At 29.5% G+C, this 23,701-nt stretch overlaps 2 protein-coding genes and 1 non-coding gene across 3 annotated transcripts in view; 2 read left to right on the top strand and 1 right to left on the bottom strand.

Annotated features, from left to right (window-relative positions):
* The first annotated feature begins 821 nt into the window (after window positions 1-821).
* ec (ubiquitin specific peptidase echinus) overlaps window positions 822-23,701 on the top strand; it is a 58,645-nt gene continuing 35,765 nt past the window's right edge. The window contains exons 1-2 of the mRNA XM_015320472.2: window positions 822-1,532; window positions 15,836-16,083. Of these exons, the coding sequence (XP_015175958.2) occupies window positions 15,862-16,083 (222 nt within the window). The 5' untranslated portion in view covers window positions 822-1,532; window positions 15,836-15,861. The remainder of the gene's footprint in view (window positions 1,533-15,835; window positions 16,084-23,701) is intronic.
* Window positions 5,091-7,360, bottom strand: LOC149032265 (uncharacterized). The gene is made up of 3 exons (XM_089173628.1): window positions 6,661-7,360; window positions 6,382-6,578; window positions 5,091-5,198 (listed from the first exon to the last, which is right to left on the bottom strand). Exons 1-3 carry the CDS (start codon window positions 7,358-7,360, stop codon window positions 5,091-5,093), a joined length of 1,005 nt encoding a protein of 334 aa, XP_089029754.1.
* On the top strand, window positions 14,236-14,307 carry TRNAE-CUC (transfer RNA glutamic acid (anticodon CUC)). Its single transcript has one exon. It is a non-coding gene; the product is annotated as a tRNA-Glu (tRNA).

Here is a 23,701-nt window from a genome sequence, read left to right as displayed (position 1 = left end):
ACCATCGTATTTCCTGTTGCATGCAGGAATAGAAAATACAACCCTGTATTTAGGCACGTGCGACCCCCTATCAAGAATTTCTCTGCTTTGTGCGTAAACTTAGTGAGCGGAATTTCACGTACTTCAAACGTATAATAAACATCGAATCATTTGTTTTCATATTCAATGTGTTCAAAGAATGCACGTATAAAATACAATATGCCACGCAAGAGTAATATTGTATAGTTTGCACTGTTATGTATATATTTCAATCGGTTTCATGTTATTTTTGTAAATTAATTTTAAAATTTGTTATAATTATTTGTTATTATGAAGGTATAGAAAAAATAATGAAATTCTTTTATCAAACATTTTGGCCTTGAATTATACTTTCTTACTTGTATACTTTTCACATCTTCTACTTTCAAATTATTTTAAACGTCGAGGTATTAAAAATTCATAATGTATTATAACTTTTCACTATTAGAATTTGTATAAATAATATACGTATTATTTAAAAGTATATGTAATTTTAATATTCAGTTATTTATACTATAATATATTTTTTATTTTATTTTATTTTATGACTATTAAGCAAACTACTGATAATTTCTAATAATAATAATTTATAATTATAATTTCGTATCATCGATATATGTATACGAATCATTAATTTAAATTTAAATCATACTAATAATTATTATACTTCGTCATTTCTTTATAAGATATTTTTTATTCGTACTTAATTTAATCATAAAAGTCATTCGCTTTGGTGTAAGGTAAAATATGATGATAAGAGCGGGTTGTCGAAAGTAGCCGAACGTCTTTGGCTGTAGCCAATGAGAAACGCGTGAGTGGCGGCCATCTTGCGCGGTAGACCGTTCGAGTTGGTAGTCGCGTGGTGGCGAGCAATCGTCGATTGTTTCGCAGTATGAGCCGTAGTGCCGAACCGAGTTGAAGTGAGTTCTTGCGCTCTTCGACGTTTATTTTGTTACTGTTTTCTCGCCTTACTTGTTGTTGACAACGTATATTTTCTTGACAAATATACATTTTTATTTTCCTGCGAAGGAATATTTAAAATCATGAGAAGTGTATTAGACAAATAAAAAAAAGAAAGACGATCGGACTACATTTGTATTTGTGAATACACAAGAGTGATTTTTTTAATAAGTGACAATGACAGTAATTTCTTCATTATTTTTATTACATACGTAAACATGCATCGTATATAAATATTCTATATGCACGCGTGTATCAACTTGTGTTCGTGTGTGTGTGTGTTGAGTTAAATCAAAAACTGTATTACATTTTAACACGTTTAAAAACATCAGACAAAGTTAGTGTATTTTTTAATTATTATTTTTTGTGTACCGCGTTGATAATGAAATTATATTCTCTACTTTGAGACTGGTCAACGTTCGTTGCGTGCCTTTTAATTGTGCTCTCTAGCGTAGATGCGATATCAGAATCATTCCTGTGATTACCGGAAACACAAGACATCGTTCGTTCACCGTATTCTGCAAGGCTAACAACGTTTTACTGTTCGACAAAAGGTAATTATTTTTTCTTTTTTATTTCTAATATCTATTTTTAAGGCATATACGGCGTTATCGTTATCGTATGATATGTGCCACCTTTCTGTTTATCCTTGGCGCAAAATGCAAATGGCGGTGTTGCGCAGGGAGGATGATCGGTGGGGGAAAGACTCGTAGAAGGACGATATAAGTTTTTTCGTTTTGTAAAAAATATGGGAAAAGATTCATTTGTTTTTATATTATTTATATAGACTTATTTATTTTTATAAATACTTATATTCATTACAATATTATAGATTTATTATTTTATATGGAATATTTATTATACATAAATAATACATTATAGAAATAAAATTTATAATAATAATAATAATATTATTTTATATTAAACAAGTATAATAATATATATATATATATATATATATATATATATTATTTTATAATTATTAATATTCTATATGTATTATATGCATATCTATACAATTTCTAAGTTTGCTAACGATAAGAAATATTCACATGAACTGTGCTTGTTGGATTCGTATGTTCGTTCGTTCGTTCGTGTGTATCTACAGAGGCGCCAAGAATTGTTTACATTACGGTCACGTATCCGTTCGTATCCGAGCGTCGAGAGTTTAATGCTAAAACCCAAGTCGTTTTCGTTTTCGTGTGTTTTTCGTCGAAAAGATCGGTATAAAACGTAACTGTAATAAGATTTAGGCTTGTGTCATTGTCTACTAGAGTTGTCCCTGAATATACATCCTTTTACAATTAGACTCTTTACAAATCATGCCTCTTTATATATAGTACTGATTTATTTTAATAGTAATTCGACTTTTTTAGAACGTATTTTTAGAATACTCGAAGTGAATTAATTTCTCAATTGGATATCATTAATAAGTAAGGGTAAAAATATCGGTCCTATATCTCGTGATAATTAATTGCCTTATCTATCGTTGTCCCTGAAAGCAAAGATATACTCTTATTTCGTTATCGAATGTATCAAGTAGAATTGTTCGTATTAATTTGATTGAAAAGAATGAATATTCGAGTACTTGTTAATTTAATTATCGATGTGTTCCAATAACATTCGATTTTCAAGCACATATATCTCGAATGCACGGTCTTAGATATATTTATATATTTATGCAGGATAAGTCAGCTGATATCAATATCCTAAATAATTTTTACAGTTTTAGTAATAGGAAACAAATGTTCAAATAATATTTGTTTGTTGTCAAGTGATGTTATTTATTTTATGGAAATAATTTTCTTTCGAGTAGAGGCGCGTAAGAGATTTGAAGATAATCATTTTTTATGCACCTTTGAATTCCGCAAAATTATATAAGAATTTGGAAATATTGTATTACAAGTAGATATCAATTGTTTCAAATTGACAATAATGGTACTAACGTTTCTGTAACTAATTGTATGTGTAGACGAATAATATTTTATTTAACAATAAGAGGATACTTGCATTAGATCCAAGAAGAAGACCATTTATATTGGCTGATAAGACCTTGTACTTTCACCAAGGCTTACTTGAGATCGTTTATTTGCCAACGAACGTCCTTCGCATTGTTGTACTTGAACTTTCAATCTACATGCATCGTGTTAAGCGTTTCGTAGACGCTGATCGATTTGTATACGTCTTCGTAATAACAAGTCTTATAAGATTTCTCTTTTTAAAATACGTAGGTAACGTTTGCTAATTTTAGAAAATTAATTTAAATATATTTCTAATCTATTTAAAGAACGTCGACTCACAATCAGAAATAATTTAACATAAAATAGGTAAGATAAATGAAAGAGAGATAGAGAAAGAAAGAGAAAGAACAAAATACAAATCGGATTAGAAATTTCCTTTTTATTTTCAATACTCTTCGTATCTATATTATATCTTGTTCAAACTTAATTAAAGTATGTTTAATCAAATTCTCACGCAGTATAAATATTAAGCTCGTGCTGCGTTGCAAATTCGTCGGTTCGTTGGTCTCCTTTAAAGTTTTACGCGAAACTTACAACCGCAGAAGGTCTCAAACTCATTAAGTTACATGCACGTGTACGTATAGTCGAGCAGCGTACACGTTGGATAATAATTTGACGTGCCTTGCTAACGGCTGCACTTGAAAAAATATTTTCTTGCGAAACAGCTACTACTTTTTACTCTTCTCTTTCTCTATCTCTATCTATCTATTTATCTATCTACCTATCTATCTATCTATTCATCTATCATTTTCTAGCATCTAACAGAGAAATATATAATAGAAGATACGTTGATTTATGATCAAGTGAAAGATTCGAGTCTCGCATACATGGCGGGAAATTCAAAATGTTTACCTTGTCTTTCTTGAAATGAAAAAATAATATTACTGAAAATTTATTTGTAAAATTTTATTCAACGTATTTTAATGAGATTGTCATTAAATCTTGGAAATGTTTTGCAGGTTTAATAAATTATTCGAAAAAAAGAAGATATTATAATTTAATTTGGTTGCAAAATTGTTACGGATTTTTCTTTCGTTCATTTCGTCAGGGCCAAAACTCCAGCCGCTTTTATTATGGTTATACGACATGGAGAGGCAGCTATTACTGTCTCTTCGAGCCTTTTAAATTGATGTGCTTGTGATGGTAGATATTTATAGAATATGCAACAACGAACATACAAAAATATAATCCCCGAGCTATCGAAACACGTGTTAACTTTTTGATCGGCGTGAGTAAATAATTTTGTTATTTAATTTTGGGTAGAGAAGTCTTTCGACGAAATTAGAAACTTTTTTTATCACGTCTGTTGTATTTTCAAAGTAATAATAAAACTTTAGAAATTTGTGGTGCTTATAAAATCTCATTACTAAGTATTATTATTATTGTATTCGTTATATTTAAAGATTCAATATGAATTGAAGGGTGGGTTGAAAAGTTTTAAGCGTATTCTTTTTCAAAAGTTTTCGAGACTTTGTCGACAAATAAAAGTAAGTTTGATTGACAATAAAATTGTTTCTATGCTAGGATTAAAACTTTTCACCCTATTTATGTATATATATATATATATATATATATTTTTTTTTTTTTTTTTGAGGGAGGAAAGAGGGATATAATGAAAGTGATCAAATAAAAAAAGAAATTGGTAATTTCACTCACCAAAAGAGAAGACACTAGGATCATCTCTTGGAGAAAGTTAAACACTGACCCATATTATTAGGGTAGAACTTTCTTTGTTGGCATTTGAACGTCCCACGAAAAAAAATAGTTTTTTTTTTTATATCTTCCTTTAGTATTATATATACGTACTTATACGTACTTAACGTGCAAAACATTCTCGAAGGTTTGCGTGGTACAAACGAAAGAAACGTGGGAGTTTTAAAAGAATACTTTCTGCGTAATATTCATCGAATTAAACGATACCTTTTGTTGAGAATAAAACAATTCAATGTTGGTTTCATGATTTGGTCTTGTCGCGTGTCTTGAAACATGAAGGTGGTCCTTTTCTTAAAACTTGTATTCATTCATTTATTCATTCATTCATTCATTGTTATTATTATTATTATTATTATTATGATCATTATTATCGCTTTGTTATTCCTCGCTGGTTCGGATCATCGGTTTATAAACGTATTCGTTATTCCAACATTCGACTTCGTATTCATAAGCAAATTTAGTACTTCGAGAGTATGGCTTCGTGCTCTTTCGAAACACCCGCATAAATTCGTACGTTTTAAAATAAGCTTACTGAAGAACGGGCTTCGATAGGAGAATTTTTCGTTACTTCTTCTTCTTTTTTTTTTCTTCTTGTATTATGCATATAAATTATCTATACGATGTCGTGTAAATCTTATCTTCGAATGGGTTTTTGGTGTGTGTGTTGACTTTGCTAATTTATGTTCTTTTTTTTTTTTTTTTACCAATCTTGTAATATACTTCCAAGTTAAGGCGTACATTTTTTTTTTCTAGAGAAATTTTATTATACTTCGCATATTTATTAAATTTGTTAATTTCTTTTTATTATCAATCCTGTATAATAAAATATATTTCAAAGGTGTAGAAACATACACTTTTCTTTTTTTTTTTTTAATTCAATTTTTAAAATATAGAAAATTTATACAATTTGTTATTCTTTATTTTCTACAAATATATAATCCTTAGAGTTTTAGAGAAAAATTTTAGTGTTATTTGGATATTTAAAAAATGGTAAATTTTATATCAGTGTAGTTAGTGGCAGGAATTAAAAAAAGTGGTGACGTTCACAGACCGGAAACGTCGTCTCGAGCGAACGCCTTTAACTCTCAGTGATTTCCTTTTTCTCTGTCTTTCTCTTTTTCTCTCTTTCCCTCACTCTATTTATATATTTATTTATTTCTTTCCTTTCTTCTTTATCCGATATATCGAAGATAGGATGTACGATATATCTTTCTTCGGTAATGTACCATACGAAACAACTCGAGTAGAATGCACTCATACTCCTTTCCAACGAGTAGTAATAATATCTACTTATGTTACTATCTCGTTCTTTTATTCTTATGTTAGTGGATGCTGTAAAGAATAGAGAAAGGCTCGTGAGAGGAATTTGTAATCGTTCGAATCGAGTTTGTAGCGGTAAGACTTGGAAATTTGATTTCATCTTTAATCCGTTTGTCGATGAATTTTTTTTTCTACCAAGGACAACTTTAATATTACTTACTAAATTTTATTATCAGCTATAGTTGATTATTATTATTATTATTATTAGAATTATCATATAAGAAACAATTATTTTTCATTTTCGTTATAAGTTGTTTCTTGAACGTATAGTATTCTGTAAGAAGAAAAAAAATAAGTGAATTTTTAATATTTATTATATTTAAATTTTGATTAGCATATTTAAACGAACCTGAAATCCCTTACGAAATTTTTCGGATGCCACGTAACAAACGATCATAGATGTTATTGGAAAGATTTTAATTAATAGATAAAATATTTCTATTAATTGCGTCGAACAACACCATTTTGCTTTTGGATTTAACGACGTTATTATTTTAGCAATTCTATATGGCACCATAGTGAAAAAGTATATTACTGCGAAGCTGACTGTAACAAAAAAAAAGGAAAAGAAAATTTTCATTCGGATTGATCTCGTTGTTTTGATGTTGTTATTATCATATTATCTTACGCGACAAATAAAAATTATCTAGATCATTTCGCCGCCATTGTCCCTCGATCAATTTGAGTAAAAACAATTCGTAGAAAATTGCAAGATGAATCAGAATAAGAATTAAAAAGGCAAAAACCAAAAGCATGGTCGTCGAAGCTGCAAATATATCATCCATATCATCTTCCTCGAAATGTTCGTAAAGATGAAGTTCCATAGCTGTGATCATTATGGATGCTAACCAGATCAGAATTAATCTTTTTATTGTGTTAGATACTTTTGAAAACAATTCATGTATGGAAGCGTGTCTCTCACAAGTTCCGATATAATTTTCAATACCAAAAATCACGATAGTTAACAGTGACGAATAAAAACTAATGTGAAAAATATAATCGAGATTTATAGAAATTTGAAATTTGAAGATAGATCGAAGAATTCTTTGAAACGGTTCGAACATGATCACCATGTTCGAAATAACCAAACTGATAACATAATAGCTCGTTGATACTCGCAAAGATGGATTCAAGGCCACAACCAAGATTATCGACAGATTCAAAGAAATTCCTAGAATCACCAATGGCATGTCTATAGCATCTTGAATATATTCAGAAAAAGTTATTGTGATTATGTTGAGTTTTGTTGATTCCGTCGTCATTATTGTAATATTTTTACGTTTTTGAAGAATTCCTGGATATTTGTGAATATCTTCTGGCAACGTCATTTTTATTTTAATATCTAATTTCAATAACGATAAATTTGATTTTTAAATTCGTAGACATTCCTATTAGTCATTATCACGTGAAATCAACTGACTTCGTTCTAATCAAATTATCTGTCCTGTCAAACTTCAGTTATTATTTAGATAATCCAACGTTCAGTTCGAAGCTTGCTACTGTTAGTAGTTCGCGCACCTGGTTGATACTGAACCATCAAGCAGATAGCACTTTACGGGTTGCTCGTTATTCTTTTTTCACCGATTCTTTTGGGAATTTGACACCCTAGAATATACGTCAAATAAGCATAGGTACGTTGAATATAGTGCGCACGCCCCAAACACGCGACTTTTTCATTTCATTGAGTGCTCCTTTTTAAAGGCGTGGTATAGTTTATTTGCTCTCATCGTATCATTATTCTCAATCGTATACATTACGATTATTATTATACATTAATATGTATAAAACATTTTTTTTGTATAACTTCGAAAGGGAAAACAAAGAGAAAGAGAAAATAAATTAATTAGACGAGGCAAGAAATGAACGTATGCGCGAACAATGGAAAGTTACTTAACCTTGAAAGTACCATTTCAAGGGTCTTCTCAGTTTGAACGAAGCAACCCAACGTGAAGAGAGCAGAAGATAGAAATAGCATGGTCGGAATAAATCACGATTCATTCTGAGAGCGTTAGCCCTCCGAGAGACAGAAAGAAACAGAGAGAGAGAAAGAAAGAAAGAGAGAGAAGATGGCAAGGGTAAAAGAGAGATAACGAAAACGGACGACGGAATATCTACGGCTCTTTGCATCCGACTGCATAATGCGAGCTGCAGAACGCAACTTCGACTACTCTGCATCTCTGGCAAACAGCCATTGGTGCAATATTGGCCAGCTCGTGTCTTCAATCAATTTATTTTTATATCTTTCGATCGTAAAATCTCATTCAATCTTTCTAAAAAAAAAGTAGTCAATTTTATTTTATTCTATCTGACCAGTTCTTTTTTTGTGTGCATTTTATATTTATTTGTTCATTTGTTTTAATAAGAAATTTCTTTCGTTTTAATTTTTTTTTTTTTTTACTTGAAAAACATTAGTGTACAGGATGAGTCAGTTTAAGACCGAATAACTTCTATAATTTTAATTATTGTGAATAAAATATTTTAAATAAAAGTTGATTTATATACGATTGTGCGAAAATTTTGTTCTCATATAGGTAAAGTCGTCGTCAGTTTTTATGCAATTTTGAACATTTGCAATTGTATTCCTTTCCAAAATAATAATTTCAATGGTCAACTATTAATCATGGATATAATAGAAATAGAAAAATTAAAATTTATTGTAAATGATTCTTAAACAAACTGTTATTTACTAATTTTTTGTTTCTTCTTTTCATATCATACTGCATCATTTAAATGTCTTACCTTAGAGTCTGTCTTTCTCTCTCTCTCTCTCTTTTTCTCTTTTTCTTAGGTACCAGGTGCGAGTTTAAGTCACATTCTTTATTTTTTACCGATTTCGTCGAATTTTCGCTTATTCCTTTTTTTCCTCTCTCTTCTTTTCCATCGGATACTTTGATGAAGGGCACGCATGGGGCCAAATAAGTGCAGTGGCAGGGCCTAAGGGTCCACAACCGGTTCGTGGGTTCTGGCATCGTTACGATGTAACTTAAGCGTCTGTAGTCAGCTCGAGGGCTTGCTGGATAATCAGAAGGCAATATTATCGTTCGAGAAGAAAAAAAGGAAGAAAAAAAATGAAAGAAAAAGAAAAAAAAATGAGAAAGAGAAAAAACGAGTCTTTTCGGTTGAGGCGTAAAACCTCAGAAATGAATCTCTTTTTGTAAAGAGTTAAAATTTATTTTGAAGTTCAATGTAATTCCTTTTCTCTCTTTCTCTCTTTTCATCATTTTCTATTAAAATGTAATTTGATAAAATTCGTTTAATTAATTTTATTATCATAATTATTATCAGTCATATTTGATTATTATTCATCATCTATTATTGAGCCCACGTAAAAAAAGACAAATGAGAGCAAATGAACTACGTGAGTTCATTAAAAGTCGACCGATCATATTGAAATCGAGGCGAAAAGCCGCGAGCTATGATTAAATGCTTAGTGACCGAGTAACCACGCTTCGACATTTTCCCGTTTCTTTCGATTTCGTACTCATAATACCAAAACGAAATTGCTCACTGGCACGATAAGATTCTTTTTACTTCGTTTGAAAATCATTTATATAATTATTTGAATCTTTTCATACTTATTTTTTCTAATATAACTTTGGTGTTTCATTTATAAAAATAATTAGGTAAAGCATAAAAATCTTTTGACACCTTTGTTTTTTTTTCCTTTAGTTTTTAAAGTGAAATTTATTGGACGACGGTAACTATCCAATTTTATGAAACGACATTAAAAACGAATGAGTATAAAGATAAAGAAAGAGAGAGAGAGAGATAGAAAGTGAGATAAAATCCACATTCAATTTACAGTTGAATGAAATTATGGAAGATTCTAATGTAAGGGTATGTGTATAAGATACGTCAATCGATAGTTATTGCAAGATAAATTTGTTTATGAAAGGATGAGTTGGGATGTGACATTCCTTGAGAATGTTCAATATGATTGTTAATTAATCGAAGAATATATATATATATATATATATATATTGCAGTTAAAAGCATCGAGTATAAGTTCAAAGTACCGTTCCTTACGAAATGCAACGTTAAATTCACTCTTTGTTCTTTATGAATGATCAATTTCAGAAGGAATCAAATCTCTTTTATTCATTGTTGTTTATATGACATATGAACAACATTTAATAAAAAAATTTTGATAGATGAAAACCTGTCAGTATGAAGATAAATTTCGAAGAAGACGGTACATAGATTATATATTCCGTGTTTTCAGATAACAATACACGTACCTTTCGATTAATTAACATCTTGATATACAAATAAAATGCGCCTCGTTTTATTTTGAAATTTACATTGCTTTATAAAATTCAATAAGATTGATAATTAATTAAGTAATAATATAAAATATTAATTTAATAATTTTTTAACGTGTGACACTTCATCACAATAATACACATTGTTATCGATTAATTAACAATTATTTAAATATTTTAATACACTCTACTTATACTACAGCATAATTTAACCATAGAAGACATTACTGCGCAGGTGCGATAAAGTAATTGCATTAAAATGAGAAAAAATGATAAAATTAGAACGTTACAATCCTAAATTCTCTTTATTAGAAATATTATTACCGTTGCACACATACGCAATGTACGGAAAGACATATAAACAACATTGAATAAAAGGATTTTGATAGAGGACAATGTGTCAGTCTGAAGTTGAATTTCGAGGGAGACGGTACTGCGATCATATACTTGGTGTTTTCAGAAAACAATACACATTTTTTTCGATAAATTAACAATCATTTTTAAGGTATGTCTTACACTCTTATATACTTTACTAATATTTCGGATTGTTTAAATTAAAATACATTTGTTTTAATGTTTCTAGTTACTAGTGATGACTTTGAGTTAAAATAATTATTTTCATCTTTGTTAATTTTACTTGTTAATAATAAGTCTTTCACACAAGTTAAATTTATTAAATATGTAATGAAGATATACTAATGTATTAATTAATAATATGTGTTTTTTTTTAGATTTTAAGAAACACTTACTGTATATATGAATCAATTGATTATTTTCCCACATGATAATACGATTTTCACTACTATCACGTGTGAAGCCCACGCCATACTTTTGTTGTTGTTGTTTTTATCCCTTTGATTAATTACATCGTAAAAAAGTAATTAACATTTAAAATGACAGAGAAAAAGAATTAACGAGTTTCTTCGAGACACTAGTCAGATTGATTTTCGTCTAGGATTTACTTCGTGTTTACGTTTAGACAGGTTTAGCCATTTATTTAACCGTTTAATGCCAGACTCGTAGCTAGTCATTCCACCTGTTCGACGAGTTCCATCCAAGCTTGACCGACGTGATGCTCGACCATTCCTCGAATCATCTTACGATAAGGTTTCTTTTCGCGTTTATTGCTTGCACGCGTTCGTGGATGTGAATCGTGGACCGGTATGTCGTGATATATATCGGTATATGTAGTACTTTCATCGTGACTCTACTACCTTCATTCAGAAACAAATGTGGAGTGAATATATCCATTAAGTAAATTTTACAAAATTATATTACGTTTGTTCAACGTGTTTATGAAGATTGCAAATTTTTAAACATGTCGAAAATATTATTACAATGTATAGAAACATTTTTATTTATTCATATTTATAAACTCTTAACCCTTTGCACTCCGTAGGCGTCGTTATTGTACCAATTGCTGTCTATTATATTTATATAAATATAATTTATACAATATTTATAATTATATTATTTTATTAATATAATAGAAATATAAATTTTGTTAAATATATTTATATTTAAATATAAAAATAACTATATAAGTAATTATAATTACTTATAGTTATAAGTAATATAATAATATTGTATTAAATATGTGTGTGAGTGATATGTGTAATATCAAATTTGAAAACTCGGAGTGCAAAGGGTTAAATATTACTATGTATATTCACTGATTATTTTATCTAAATTTAATATAATTTAATAAAATTATTTAATAATTCTTTGAATCGTTGCGTATAAAAAAAATAAAAAAATATACGAGAATCCTCGTAACCTTTAATTAATTGTTTATTCTTTTTAGTTATAAATTGAAATGATTAAAATTAATAAGTAATGATAAATATAAAATCAAATAAATGAAATTAAAATGATAATTAATATTTTAATGAAATTTTTTAGTATAGTATATTACAAATGACGTGTTATTTAATCTCACCTTCGTTCGTACAGGAAGATGTTTGGATTTGAAACTCTCTCTCTCTTTCTCTCTTTTCCTTAGAATGTTTATACGAGATGTTTACAGTGATACGATATTGCAAAAGGAGAACAAATGTTGGAGACGTTTCCCGCAGTCTCGTGCTCGATCAAAGATCCTTTGCATTTCTTCGGTAGCACTGTCACGAGGAGGAGGTAAGATTCTCCAGCGGTATATTTTACTGGTAACCAGTCGAACGAGTTTTTCCCGAAGACCGCAAGCACGATGTGCTAGTCGGCAACATTCGATATATACGACACGTATATATTTCGCACATTTCATGGAGATAAATAAGAGAAGGATCGAATATAATACAACGATCAAGAAAGTAACATCTTATCGTCACGATTATTATCATCTAATTCGAGACTATTTGCCAAATTGGATATAAAAGAGAAAAAAAGGAATATGGGAATTTTTTGATTAGCTATGTGTTAACTTATACGAGTGAAATCTACTTTAACGTAAAGATAGGATTCCGTTATTTTCTACAAGTGGGAAACATTTCTTTTTCTTTTTTTTCTCTCTCTTTTACATTAAATACACGATTGGCTAACTTGACTTGTTGTTGACCGGTTATTATAAGCTAATTGGTAATATGCAAATTTAAATTAACACTATCAAATATAATTAATATTACTTATTATAAAGACGAAATAAAATTTATATTTTATTGGATTAGATTGTTTTTCAAATATATTGGTGGTAATTTATAAATTGGTAAATAATTAATATAAATTTTCTATAATTATCCAGATTAAAACTAATAATAATTTCTTAACTGTGAGCTTAAAAAAACTACAGACTATTACAGTAAATAATATTATAATAATAATTTTCCTTCAATTTAATACTTAATAAAATCACACATGGAAGCTTGAGTATACTCGTGATCGGTCAATAATATGTTAACTTTCGAAAGATTCTTTAACAATTTAACAAAACATAAGCCTACAAAGGGAATATTCTTTTTTTACAATTGGCAGACTACCAAAAATAAAAATAAAAATTGTTGAAAAATATTGTAAACATATGAAATTTGAATATTTCTTTTTGAAAATTTCGTTCTTCAGTGTTTCCCTGAGTCATCGTTTGTATACACATGACACATCGAGTATGCATAATAAATTGACGAGAAGAGTGTGAGAAACGTTGGATATATAGTTTTGAGCATCAGTTCACAATCGACTTAGGCTCTCACGTTTCTTGCTGACTCTTGCAGCTATGGCGGTCTGTTAAAAGCACGGCTCTCTTCCGTTCTACAAGATGAACTGTCACGTTTCCTAGCACTATCGAGAAAGTCTTACTAGAACACAGTCTTCACTTTGTCGGCCTGGATAATTTCTTAGACTTTTTATTCTCTTTTTTCTTCTCCCCTCCATTTTTTTTTTAATTCATTCAAATTACTCTCCTCTATTTAATGATTATGTATGTTCTTTTTTTTTGGAATTGATAATAAAGTATCATCTAAGTTATAAAATACGTGACACGTGATAAATGAACTTGAAATTATTCGTACGTTTGATTTAATATTCAAATTATTTTCTTATCGTTGTTGAAAGCGAGGAAAAGATGACAAGAAGATGATTTAGAAAGAAAATGTATGGTCAACTATAAATACGTTCGCTTATACCACTATTGTCATTCTGAATAACATGACTCTGTTACGTTACCACTCGTAACACGTACTGTTTGGCCGTGAAGAGAGAAAGAAAAAAGAGAAAAGATATACAGTAGTATTTTACAGTTTTATAATAGTACCTTATTTCTAAACAAATGTTTATTTTTTTCAGATTTGTTTTTACGAATATATAAATAATATACTTGAGTGTTTATATACTAAGAAAATTATTTAGTTAGTAATTTTTTAAATATTTTGCGTATGTATACATATAAATTGTAATTTTATTAATAATATATAATAATTAGTAATGTTATAAGTCCTTCTAAAGGACTTCACCAATCCGGTATGGTCTAGTGGCTAGGATACCTGGCTCTCACCCAGGCGGCCCGGGTTCGATTCCCGGTACCGGAAAATCCCTTTTTTAGCCCTTTCTTTTTTACATTTTTTTAAACATACTAATTCATTTTTACTATCCCATGTATTTTTATATACTTTTTTCATATGATTTATTTTCTATTGCTAATAATATTTTCAGCATCATTAATATATTTTCTAATAGGTATTACATGCAAGAAAAAATAGTATTTGTAGTATTAATTAATGATTTATACAATTTCATTCTTTAAAAATTTCATACAAAGAAAATGGAATCTTTATTGGTAAATTATGTTTTAATTTTATTAATATATATATATATTATATTGTGTATCACATAAAACTTATTATTAATCTTGACTTTTTATTGGAAAATTCCATGCTTATCGATACGTTTAAATTCCATTGAAATTATCTGAAATTCTATCAGACCATTAACAATACTTTTATCAAAGATTCCATATCGGTAGAAGAGAACGTTAATTAAATGAAACGTTCGAAATCGATTGAAACACGTGTCGTAGTGTCCTTGTTTGAAAATGCAATAATCATGGGACATGAGACCGTATTTGTTAGATACAAGGTATATATATATATATACTTAGTATAGACGTAAATGTTCGAGGTGGGAACTCTCAAAAAGGATTCGTTTCCGTGCAGGAAATTGTCAAGGACTGTCCCTCGAAGCGATAACTACTAACTGGAACGAACGGATGGTTACCTTTTGGTTCTCTTTCAAAGTCGCAAAAGAGTTGCTTAATTAACGATACGGGGACTACTAATTTCATTCATTCATTCATTTATTTCATTTTCTCTTCTTTTCTATTTTATAGACCTACATCATATATTATATTTTATCTTTTATTTATCGTGAATTATTTACCGACAAATATAGGCAAAATTTAATGAAGTAATTGTAATTAAAAAATGAAACATGTTTTTTTTTCTCTCGTTCATTAGTGATTTTCAATCGATAAAATCATTGTATAAAAAATAGATTAACGATACCTTTATTATCTTGTAGTAATTAAAAATATTCAACTCTCATTTTTGTATTGACAATAATTTAGTAACAAATATGGAAATATTTAATGAAGTAATTTGATAAAATAAAACGTGTTTTCTCTCTTTCTCTCTCTATCTCTTTCTTATTAGATGTTTTTTGTTTAATTGATAAAATATCATCGAATACGAAAATGATTCACGGTCGCCTATTATCTTGTAAAAAGAATCGATCGATCATTCGATAATCTCGATGTATATAAGTATCTATTGGCGTTTACAAAGCTTTCAATGGAGCTCGATTGAGACCCCCTTGTTATCGTGGAAAGGCTTGGCCTATGTTTCGAGAAGAAAGAAAACAATTCTGTGTTATCGAACGATGTAATCTTTCAATCGAGTTTTAAATCGATGCAAACGATTTTGCAAATTTGTTCCATTACCAGCTTTATCTCGATATTATTACGTGTTTTTGCATTTTTTTTTTTTTTTTTTTTTGGTTTTTTTACTTCCTTTGCTTTATTCTTTTTTCACGTAATTTTCTTCTTTTCTGATTTCAATGTAGATGATGACGACGTAGTTCGATCGAGAATGCCAATCATCATGGGACTACAGCAGCAAGCTGCATCCCAGGACACCGTTGATTTTGCCGATTATTTGAAACCGTCTAACCAATATCATCAGGTCCACGGGAATTTAACGCAAAATGAATCAAAATCATCACACAGAGATCACAATACCAGTTTTACCAGTACCAAGGGTTTGCTCAATGGACCGGGTCAAAACAATTGTTTTCTTAACAGTGCTGTACAGGTAAGGGATATTTTGATATTTTCAAAAATTGTAATATGTTTGGAATTAATAGCTAGTTCGTTTATTTCTCTAACAAAATTGCAAACAATATATTTTATAAATAAATTTTATATTAGAAACGATTCACAACATAATTGAGAAAATTTACAAAATGCCTAGATAATATTTCTATCTTAAAGTTTATAAGTAATTAGTAATATAGCCGCACAATTTGCTTTCAGTATTACCTTATAATTAGGTATTCTTACAATTAATATCCTAACTTTTGCAGTTTTGTAAAAGTAATTCGTTTTAATATAATACATTTAGTTAGATAGTTAATATTAACGTTTTTTTAACAAACAATTAATTTTCTAAGAACAAATACTAAAAACAGTTGGATAGAATATTTATTAAAGACAATTTTGTATCATTTTGTAAGGTGTTATATAATATAATTTTGACCTATAGTTTTTTTTTATGCATAATTCGTGCAAAACGAATTTATTATTCGTTGACCAGAGACACGTGCGCCTGATGATATGAAACCCGTTATTCGTCTACGTGTAGTCTAGTGACAAAGCGCAAACTCTACGTTTAAAAAAGTCGAACAGTTGTTGACTTACTTTCTAACACAATCGATTTCTTTTTTTTTTTCTAACTAAACGTGTTACTTTTTCTTTTTTTACTCTTTTCCTTTTTTTTATTGACATTCACCATTATTTCGTTTGATTTATAATAGTTTTATGCTTGAAGAAATATGTTTTTTTCTTTCTTATTTTATTTATTATACGGAATAATTTTTAAAAGGTTTCTATTCTTTTTTTTTTTTTTGGACAAAAGAAAAAAAAACCCCGAAACGATTTTCTTCATTCGATGTAGCAGTCACGTAAACTTCCAGATTTTCTTCGATTCTGTTCACCGTTAGTTCGTGCTTGGTAAATAGTTCTGTCGCCTTAAGAAAACCTTGGGATAAATGGAATACAATGGTCATGCTTTAAGATTCGTTAAGATTAAAAACGTTCGTCCATTTGTTGTGTTAATTTCCTAAAGCCGAGCAAAAGATCAAGAGGGATTTCTGTATATGACAATTTGACGAAAAAGTAGGGATGAAAAATTGTTCAAATAAAATGTCTTTTTTTTTAATATTGAAAAAATATAAGAAAAATTTTATATCAATATCGCATACTTACATACGAACATCTATGCATACAAATAATATTTCACATTCTTTTTCTTTTTTTCTTTTACTGAACAAACAAATTGTTTCTATGTTAAGCTCAAAACTTTTCAACCCGTTCACGTATTTTATTTCAAGGTCACGTAGAATAGATATATGTATATATACACGTATAAGGATTTTTAATCAAAGATTGATATTTTGTATTTCTTCGAAGTTGAATTTCTAATTGTCCAATATATATATATATTTATCAAGTAGTATTCGTTGCATGGAGCACGCGTTAGCCATACCGCGTCTTACGTGACACGTGATACAAGTGTTTTAAGTATAAACCGCGTACGCAACCAGGGTGTGGTAACTGCTTTGTCTCGTGTTACGAATAGAAAACGAATGCATAGGTGGTAATTCACCGCATGGTTATATCGGTACATCAGCATCAATATCACATCGATACATTAGTTTGTTAATTTTTTATTGAATTTCTTAATTAATCATCGATAACTTTTTATAAATATCGAAAAATATATTTAATTTAATTTAAGTCTCGATACCACTTTTTCTTCTTATATATAGAAAATATTTTTGTAAACAAAAAATATCATTATATAATACCATTATAAAAAAATAGTAGGTTTTCTAGTTTTGCATGATAAAAACTTCACAAACAAAATTAGCAAATATTTTATTTTTTTTTTTAATTAAAATGGTATTATACTGTAAATAACAAATTACGATGAATAGATTCGTCGATAAATGTTTGTTTTAATTTTCATTTGTCGCGCGCGTTGATAACTTTCGTGTAATTAAAAATAGGTTCTATTATTTTTAGAATAAAAAGTAAATGTGTGTGTATATAATATTTAATATATTTTTTATATAATAATTATATAAAAGGTAAATGAGCGATGATGTCACGATAGATTGAAATATTAATCATTGAATATCCTTTAATCATAGATAGATTGCCGAAACTAATTGAACTTTATTTAAATCAATAAATATATTAATGGTTATATAGATTATGATCGACAGATTCATGAGATTAGATCGAACGTCTTTAATTTTGTATTCAATTGCCGTTTTAAACGTTAATGATAATCAAAAGCGTAAAGTTACTTAATGAACAAGCATAAGGTATCTAACTTAAGAAAGTTTCATCTCACATCGGACGATGAATTTTATCCTTGAACGATCGTACTCGACTCGTTCACTGGAACGTGCACAAGACGTCGTCTGTTAAAACAAGCTTTCTGTTACAACCAGTAAATCCAACATACATATATATACACACATTGCATTTTTCTTCATGGAACACTAACACATTTAACTTCTAGCGTAAATATGTCTATTCTTGACTTTGCATTCTGATAACGTATCAACAACGACAAGACAAAAATGTTGGAAGAATGTATCAGGTGAAGATTGTGTCGTGTTAAATAAAATACAACTTTGTTTACCATATCCACGTACATACTTTATGCTAAACTTAAAAGATAATTTTTTTAAATAATGTTACAGCAAAAATGAAAGTGTTATAATAAATTTACATTAAAGAACATTAAGTAATGAAATTAGAGAATACCATAACATTGTGTATTGATTACTTCATTTCTATTAATAATTAGGTTTACAAGGGTGGGTTGAAAAGTTTTCAGTCTCGAAGAGAAAAAAGTAATTTTTATTATTTTTAATTTATTTATAAATTCAATTAAATCAAACAATGAAAATAATAATATTAAACCAATATCGATAGCAATAATTGCATCCTTTACAATGACGTATTACATGAGCATAATAATTAGATAAGACGTAAATAAATAAACCAACGTATAATATAAATTTATAAAAAGCCACAATATCAAACTACATTTTTATAATGCCAATAATATATGCTTTATTTTGACGTAAAATTAGAAATCAATGTGAAATTCATTCAATCACACTTCCTGTAAATTTAATCGACACCTGTTTTGACGTAAATAAAAAAAAAATAAATCGTCCGAATAAAATGCATTCATTTATATATGAAAATACTGTACAAGAAAAAAAAAGAAAGATTTGTATTTTGGCAATTTTTAAAAAGAGATCAAAAAGAGGTCGAATTATTATCGATGAAATCCAGCTGGCAGCACGAGACCGAATCGCACCTGACCCAATCTTCCTTCTTGGAGGATTTAGCTTTAACAATTGGTGGCACACGCTGTTATTGGACAGCGGGAAAGCACGTGCCGTCGCTAGGAAACAGCTGCTTCATGGTAGTAGCAAGGTTGATGCAGATGCAACTTCTTGAACGTCTTAAATAATGAGAAACGTCCTACGCTTTACTGATGTCATGAATTTTTTTCCGAAGGACGACCATCTGTGCTTTTACGATTTTCTTCATACCTGTTGATACGTTTTCTCTTATGTTAGTACGTAAAAGAGCTATAATGTCTTTGCATAAAATTCAACTTAACTTATAAAAAAACGTAGAGGAATCAACAGGTTACGTCAAAGTATCGAAACTTTCATTAATACAATTCAAACATTTGATATCTATTTAATTTCATTAAACATCTGTATTTTAATATATTGAAAAATTCATTCGGTATATTATACATCTAAAACTTGTTAATACACATAATCGTAGGAGTAAATAATCTTGAGCAAAGAACAAATTGTCTGTTAAATTTGTAGTCAAACAAAATGTCGGCAAACTAAAGTCCTCGTATAATGATAAGTTTCCACGGGTAATAGACGTGTCAGGGTTGGAAGAAGGAATCAGGAGTGCCTTGATGACCCTAAAGGGTCTTAGGCTTAATGTCATAACTCGCTGGCCCATGAATCCGGGACTCGTTTCGGGGACAATGGAAAAAGACAGTAGGATTATTTGTGGTAAGTGAATAAGAAAGAGAAAAAGATAATATAATATAAAGAAAGAGAGAGTAAACGTTCTCAACCCCTCAAGGAATAAACGTAGACGCGCATTTTTAATGGCGGATGGAACCTGCTACGCAATTCGGGCTTGGGGCAGCAGGTGTATGGGAAGCGAACTAATTTCTCTGACTCATCGTCAGGTGATGAGTTTGCCTTGTTCAGCAAGGAACCGGAAGTTATTGTCCGCGAAAACTAAACCGTTTCTCTCTTTCTTCTTCTTTAAGAAAACTTTTCCTTCATTATTTTGTTTCTTCTTTTTCTACTACTGTTACTTTTTTTTACGGATAAGGGGGGATTGGAAATTTATGAATAATATTTTTAGTGTGTATCTTAGATCTCTTTTTTATACTTGTCTTTTTCTTTTTTATAAATATAAAAGGAATATAATATAGTTGTTAAGGGTTGACGTAGAAAATAGCTTTGATCAAAATAAATGGGATAAGGATGGAATAATATTTGGAAACGAAGTAAAAAGTAAACTACGATTTTAAATTTGATGGTCCAGTTTCTGAAAAGAGACTAGCTTGTCTGTCTGTTTCGGTGTTATCGATCCCTTCTGCGCACTCACGTGAATCTATAAAAACGGAGTGCAACGGCGAAGGGCCACTCGAAAGATATTGTAGTGGTGTTGTGGTAGAGACCGAGTGTACGTACGTTGAGGTAAGACTTGAGCTAAGAAGGTGGGGATAAAGTAAGGGGAGTTTTACGACTGACACGAAGTAGACTCGAGTCGAAAGAAAATGAAAGAAAGAAAAAGAAAGAAAGAGAAATAAAAAGAGATAGAAAAGGACGAAGAGAAGTCTTATTCTTTCTTTTATCCTTTAGCGTAAAAATTACATGTGGGAAAACTCCACGATGCGAGACTGAGAAACGTGTACGTTCGATCTCGAGTTCGCACGTGCACACCAGTGTTCTTGCCTTCGCTTAGGAATAGGAGCTCACGTACGTACGTGATTCACTACTAACACCCACGTATCTGCCAGATTGTCGCCAGTTAAAACCAATTTAACTTATCAAGTTCCTTACAGGGATTGACGATTTTTGTCATACAAATATGTAGAAAGTTTCGAGAATAAAGTCGTAGGAATATTATAATACTATAATATATATCGTAGTATTTTATTATTCAGTATTAAATGTATAAAAGATATACTGTCAATAATTTAGATATGCATAGATGAAAAATATATAAGTATGTACTATATATTCAGTAGAGTTCTAGTATATCTAGTATACCTAATATGGTAATAGAATATTATACTGATTAATATTAAAAACAAAATATAATAGAGAGAGTGTAGATATCATGTAGTATTATAGGAATTTGAAATTTATTCAGATATTAAATATATATGTAAATATTAACATTATATGATATTATAATAATAGTATATTAGTAAAACTAAAATCATGGAATACTAAACCAAGTGTTAAATGTATGATTAACAATTGCTATTCGATTAATTATTCGACATTATTCATCACCCCAGATACATGTATTAGAATTCTTGGACAATTGAAGTTGCTTATTATTGTCAGTCATGTCCGATTAGGATAGCACGACTGATTCTGATATACCATAGGGTAGAAGTATCTCAGGACATTACTGGTTACAAGACTCACGCATGGCCTAGCGTGTTAATTCGAGTGGCTCTAGATCAAGGATCTATCTGAGTTCCTATCTTCTTGCTCGAACGATTCCTCTTTCTGAGGGAGAGAGGATCAGCCTGTGAAATCTAACGCTCTCGTCGCTTCGACGATTCTACGTACCTTTCCCGTGGATCTTATACGTCAATCTATTTCTTTCTTTCTTCCTTTCTTCCTTTTAGTGGACCAGAACCGTCCCACTCATCTCGTGTTCTGGAAAAAGAAGTAGAACGAAGGGCTATCGTCTGTCGTCTTACTGTATTTAGTTGATTATATAGAAGAATATCTGTATGCGTAGGATTTTATATTTTTGATGAACAGTGAAAGGATTATATGTCAAAATGATTCAGTTTGTGCTAAGCTAACCATTTGTAATATTTTAATATTTAAACTTTCATCGCGGTATCGGTGGGTCTTTTAGGGTCTTTTTGTATCATGTATTTATATAATTATTTTTTATTTTAAATTAAATAAAATCAATTATTAGACTATGTTCTAGAAACTTTAAAGAGTATACTAGTAAATTTTATCAAATTTTTCGTGTATAACAATAACATTGAAAAAACAACCCACCCTCAACGATGTTAGTAAAATCTACCTTGCCGACGGAGGGTTAAAATTTGATGTTAGATCAGGTGTTAGATTTTTGATATGAAAGTTTATAATATGTTTTGTTTCGATGATTAAAAAAAATGTTATCGTATTATTAGAAACTAGCTGTATTCGTTTGTTGAAATTGATACAATCTCTTTATTGCAGTGAATCTGTTCAGTGGTTGGTGAACGATCCAGTTATTTATTTAAATATCATTGATGTCATCATCTTCTTCTACACTCACGCAAACGTGGAAGACATACCATTAGTAGGTCTCATTGCGACAACGATAATGCTTGGATAGCGTGACTCACACTTCAACGATCCTATCCTTGAATGAGACTATAATATCTCCTAGTTAATAGGACAATATCCTCGTTAAAAAAACATAGGCTAATTATTTTATCAGGTTGTTCACTTTTTAAAGTTCTTTTATTTTTGAAATTGATCCAACACTATTTCATTCATCATAATAACTTCTATTTTTTTTTAGAAATTCACTAACTTATAAATTAATTAATAATTTTGTTATAATAATGAAGACCTTAATATAAAAAGTTATTGAATTTACTGAAATTGTTTTATTTAAAAAATGCATTTAACTTAATCTCCATGAATTAACGTATAGAAACAAATTTTCATATGATTTTCTTTTTATACCCACAATATTAGAAAAAAGTATTTTTTATTAAGTTCAACGAATTATTATAATTGTATATATATATAGAACACTTTGTAAAAGAAGTGGGAAAAAAAAATGAAAAAAAATTAATTGTTGAAAATAAATGAATGTAAAGGGTTAAAATACGAAAGACAGATAGAGTTTGATCTATTCTAAGACTGTTAATGCAAGCACGTGGCTTTTGAACTTCAAACGGGAATATCCAAGGCGTGGTTCCAAGAGCAGGAAAAGGAAAGGGAGAAATAGAAAAATAAAATCAACGAGTCAGTAATAAGAACGTGCTTGTTCCTTCTGGTTCTTGCGGTTTTATCTTTCTCATTATTTTTTTTCACAGTTGGTTAGATGCATTCCTATATTTCGATGTTCAACAAGAGAAGAGAAGATTATAATAATCGAAGTATGACTTTAAAATATTCCTAAGTATCCTTTCGCTATCTTCCTTATTTGCTTTTAGTCAGAACTCAACTATCTTTTGAATATATTCCAAGCATTCAATTATGTAATAAAGTACTTCAAGTTATTATGACCTTTTTTTTTGTTCTTCTTCTTTTATACTTTCTTAATTATCCTAAAAAATTGTAAATAGTAAAAAAAACCTAAAAGACGAATTAGTTTTA

This window comes from Polistes dominula, unplaced genomic scaffold (genome assembly GCF_049000335.1).
Source record: "Polistes dominula isolate Pdom_NZ unplaced genomic scaffold, Pdom_raw_medaka contig_33, whole genome shotgun sequence".
NCBI lineage: Eukaryota > Metazoa > Arthropoda > Insecta > Hymenoptera > Vespidae > Polistes > Polistes dominula.
This window is presented reverse-complemented; position numbering and strand designations above follow the sequence as displayed.

Coding starts and splice junctions, on each gene's coding strand:
- LOC149032265 (XM_089173628.1), bottom strand. CDS start 7,360: ATGACGTTGCCAGAAGATATTCACAAATATCCAGGAATTCTTCAAAAA. Junction 6,579..6,660: donor AGATAATTTTTATTTGTCGC/GTAAGATAATAT, acceptor TTTTTGTTACAG/TCAGCTTCGCAGTAATATAC. Junction 5,199..6,381: donor AATTTCGTAAGGGATTTCAG/GTTCGTTTAAAT, acceptor GTGTTTCGAAAG/AGCACGAAGCCATACTCTCG.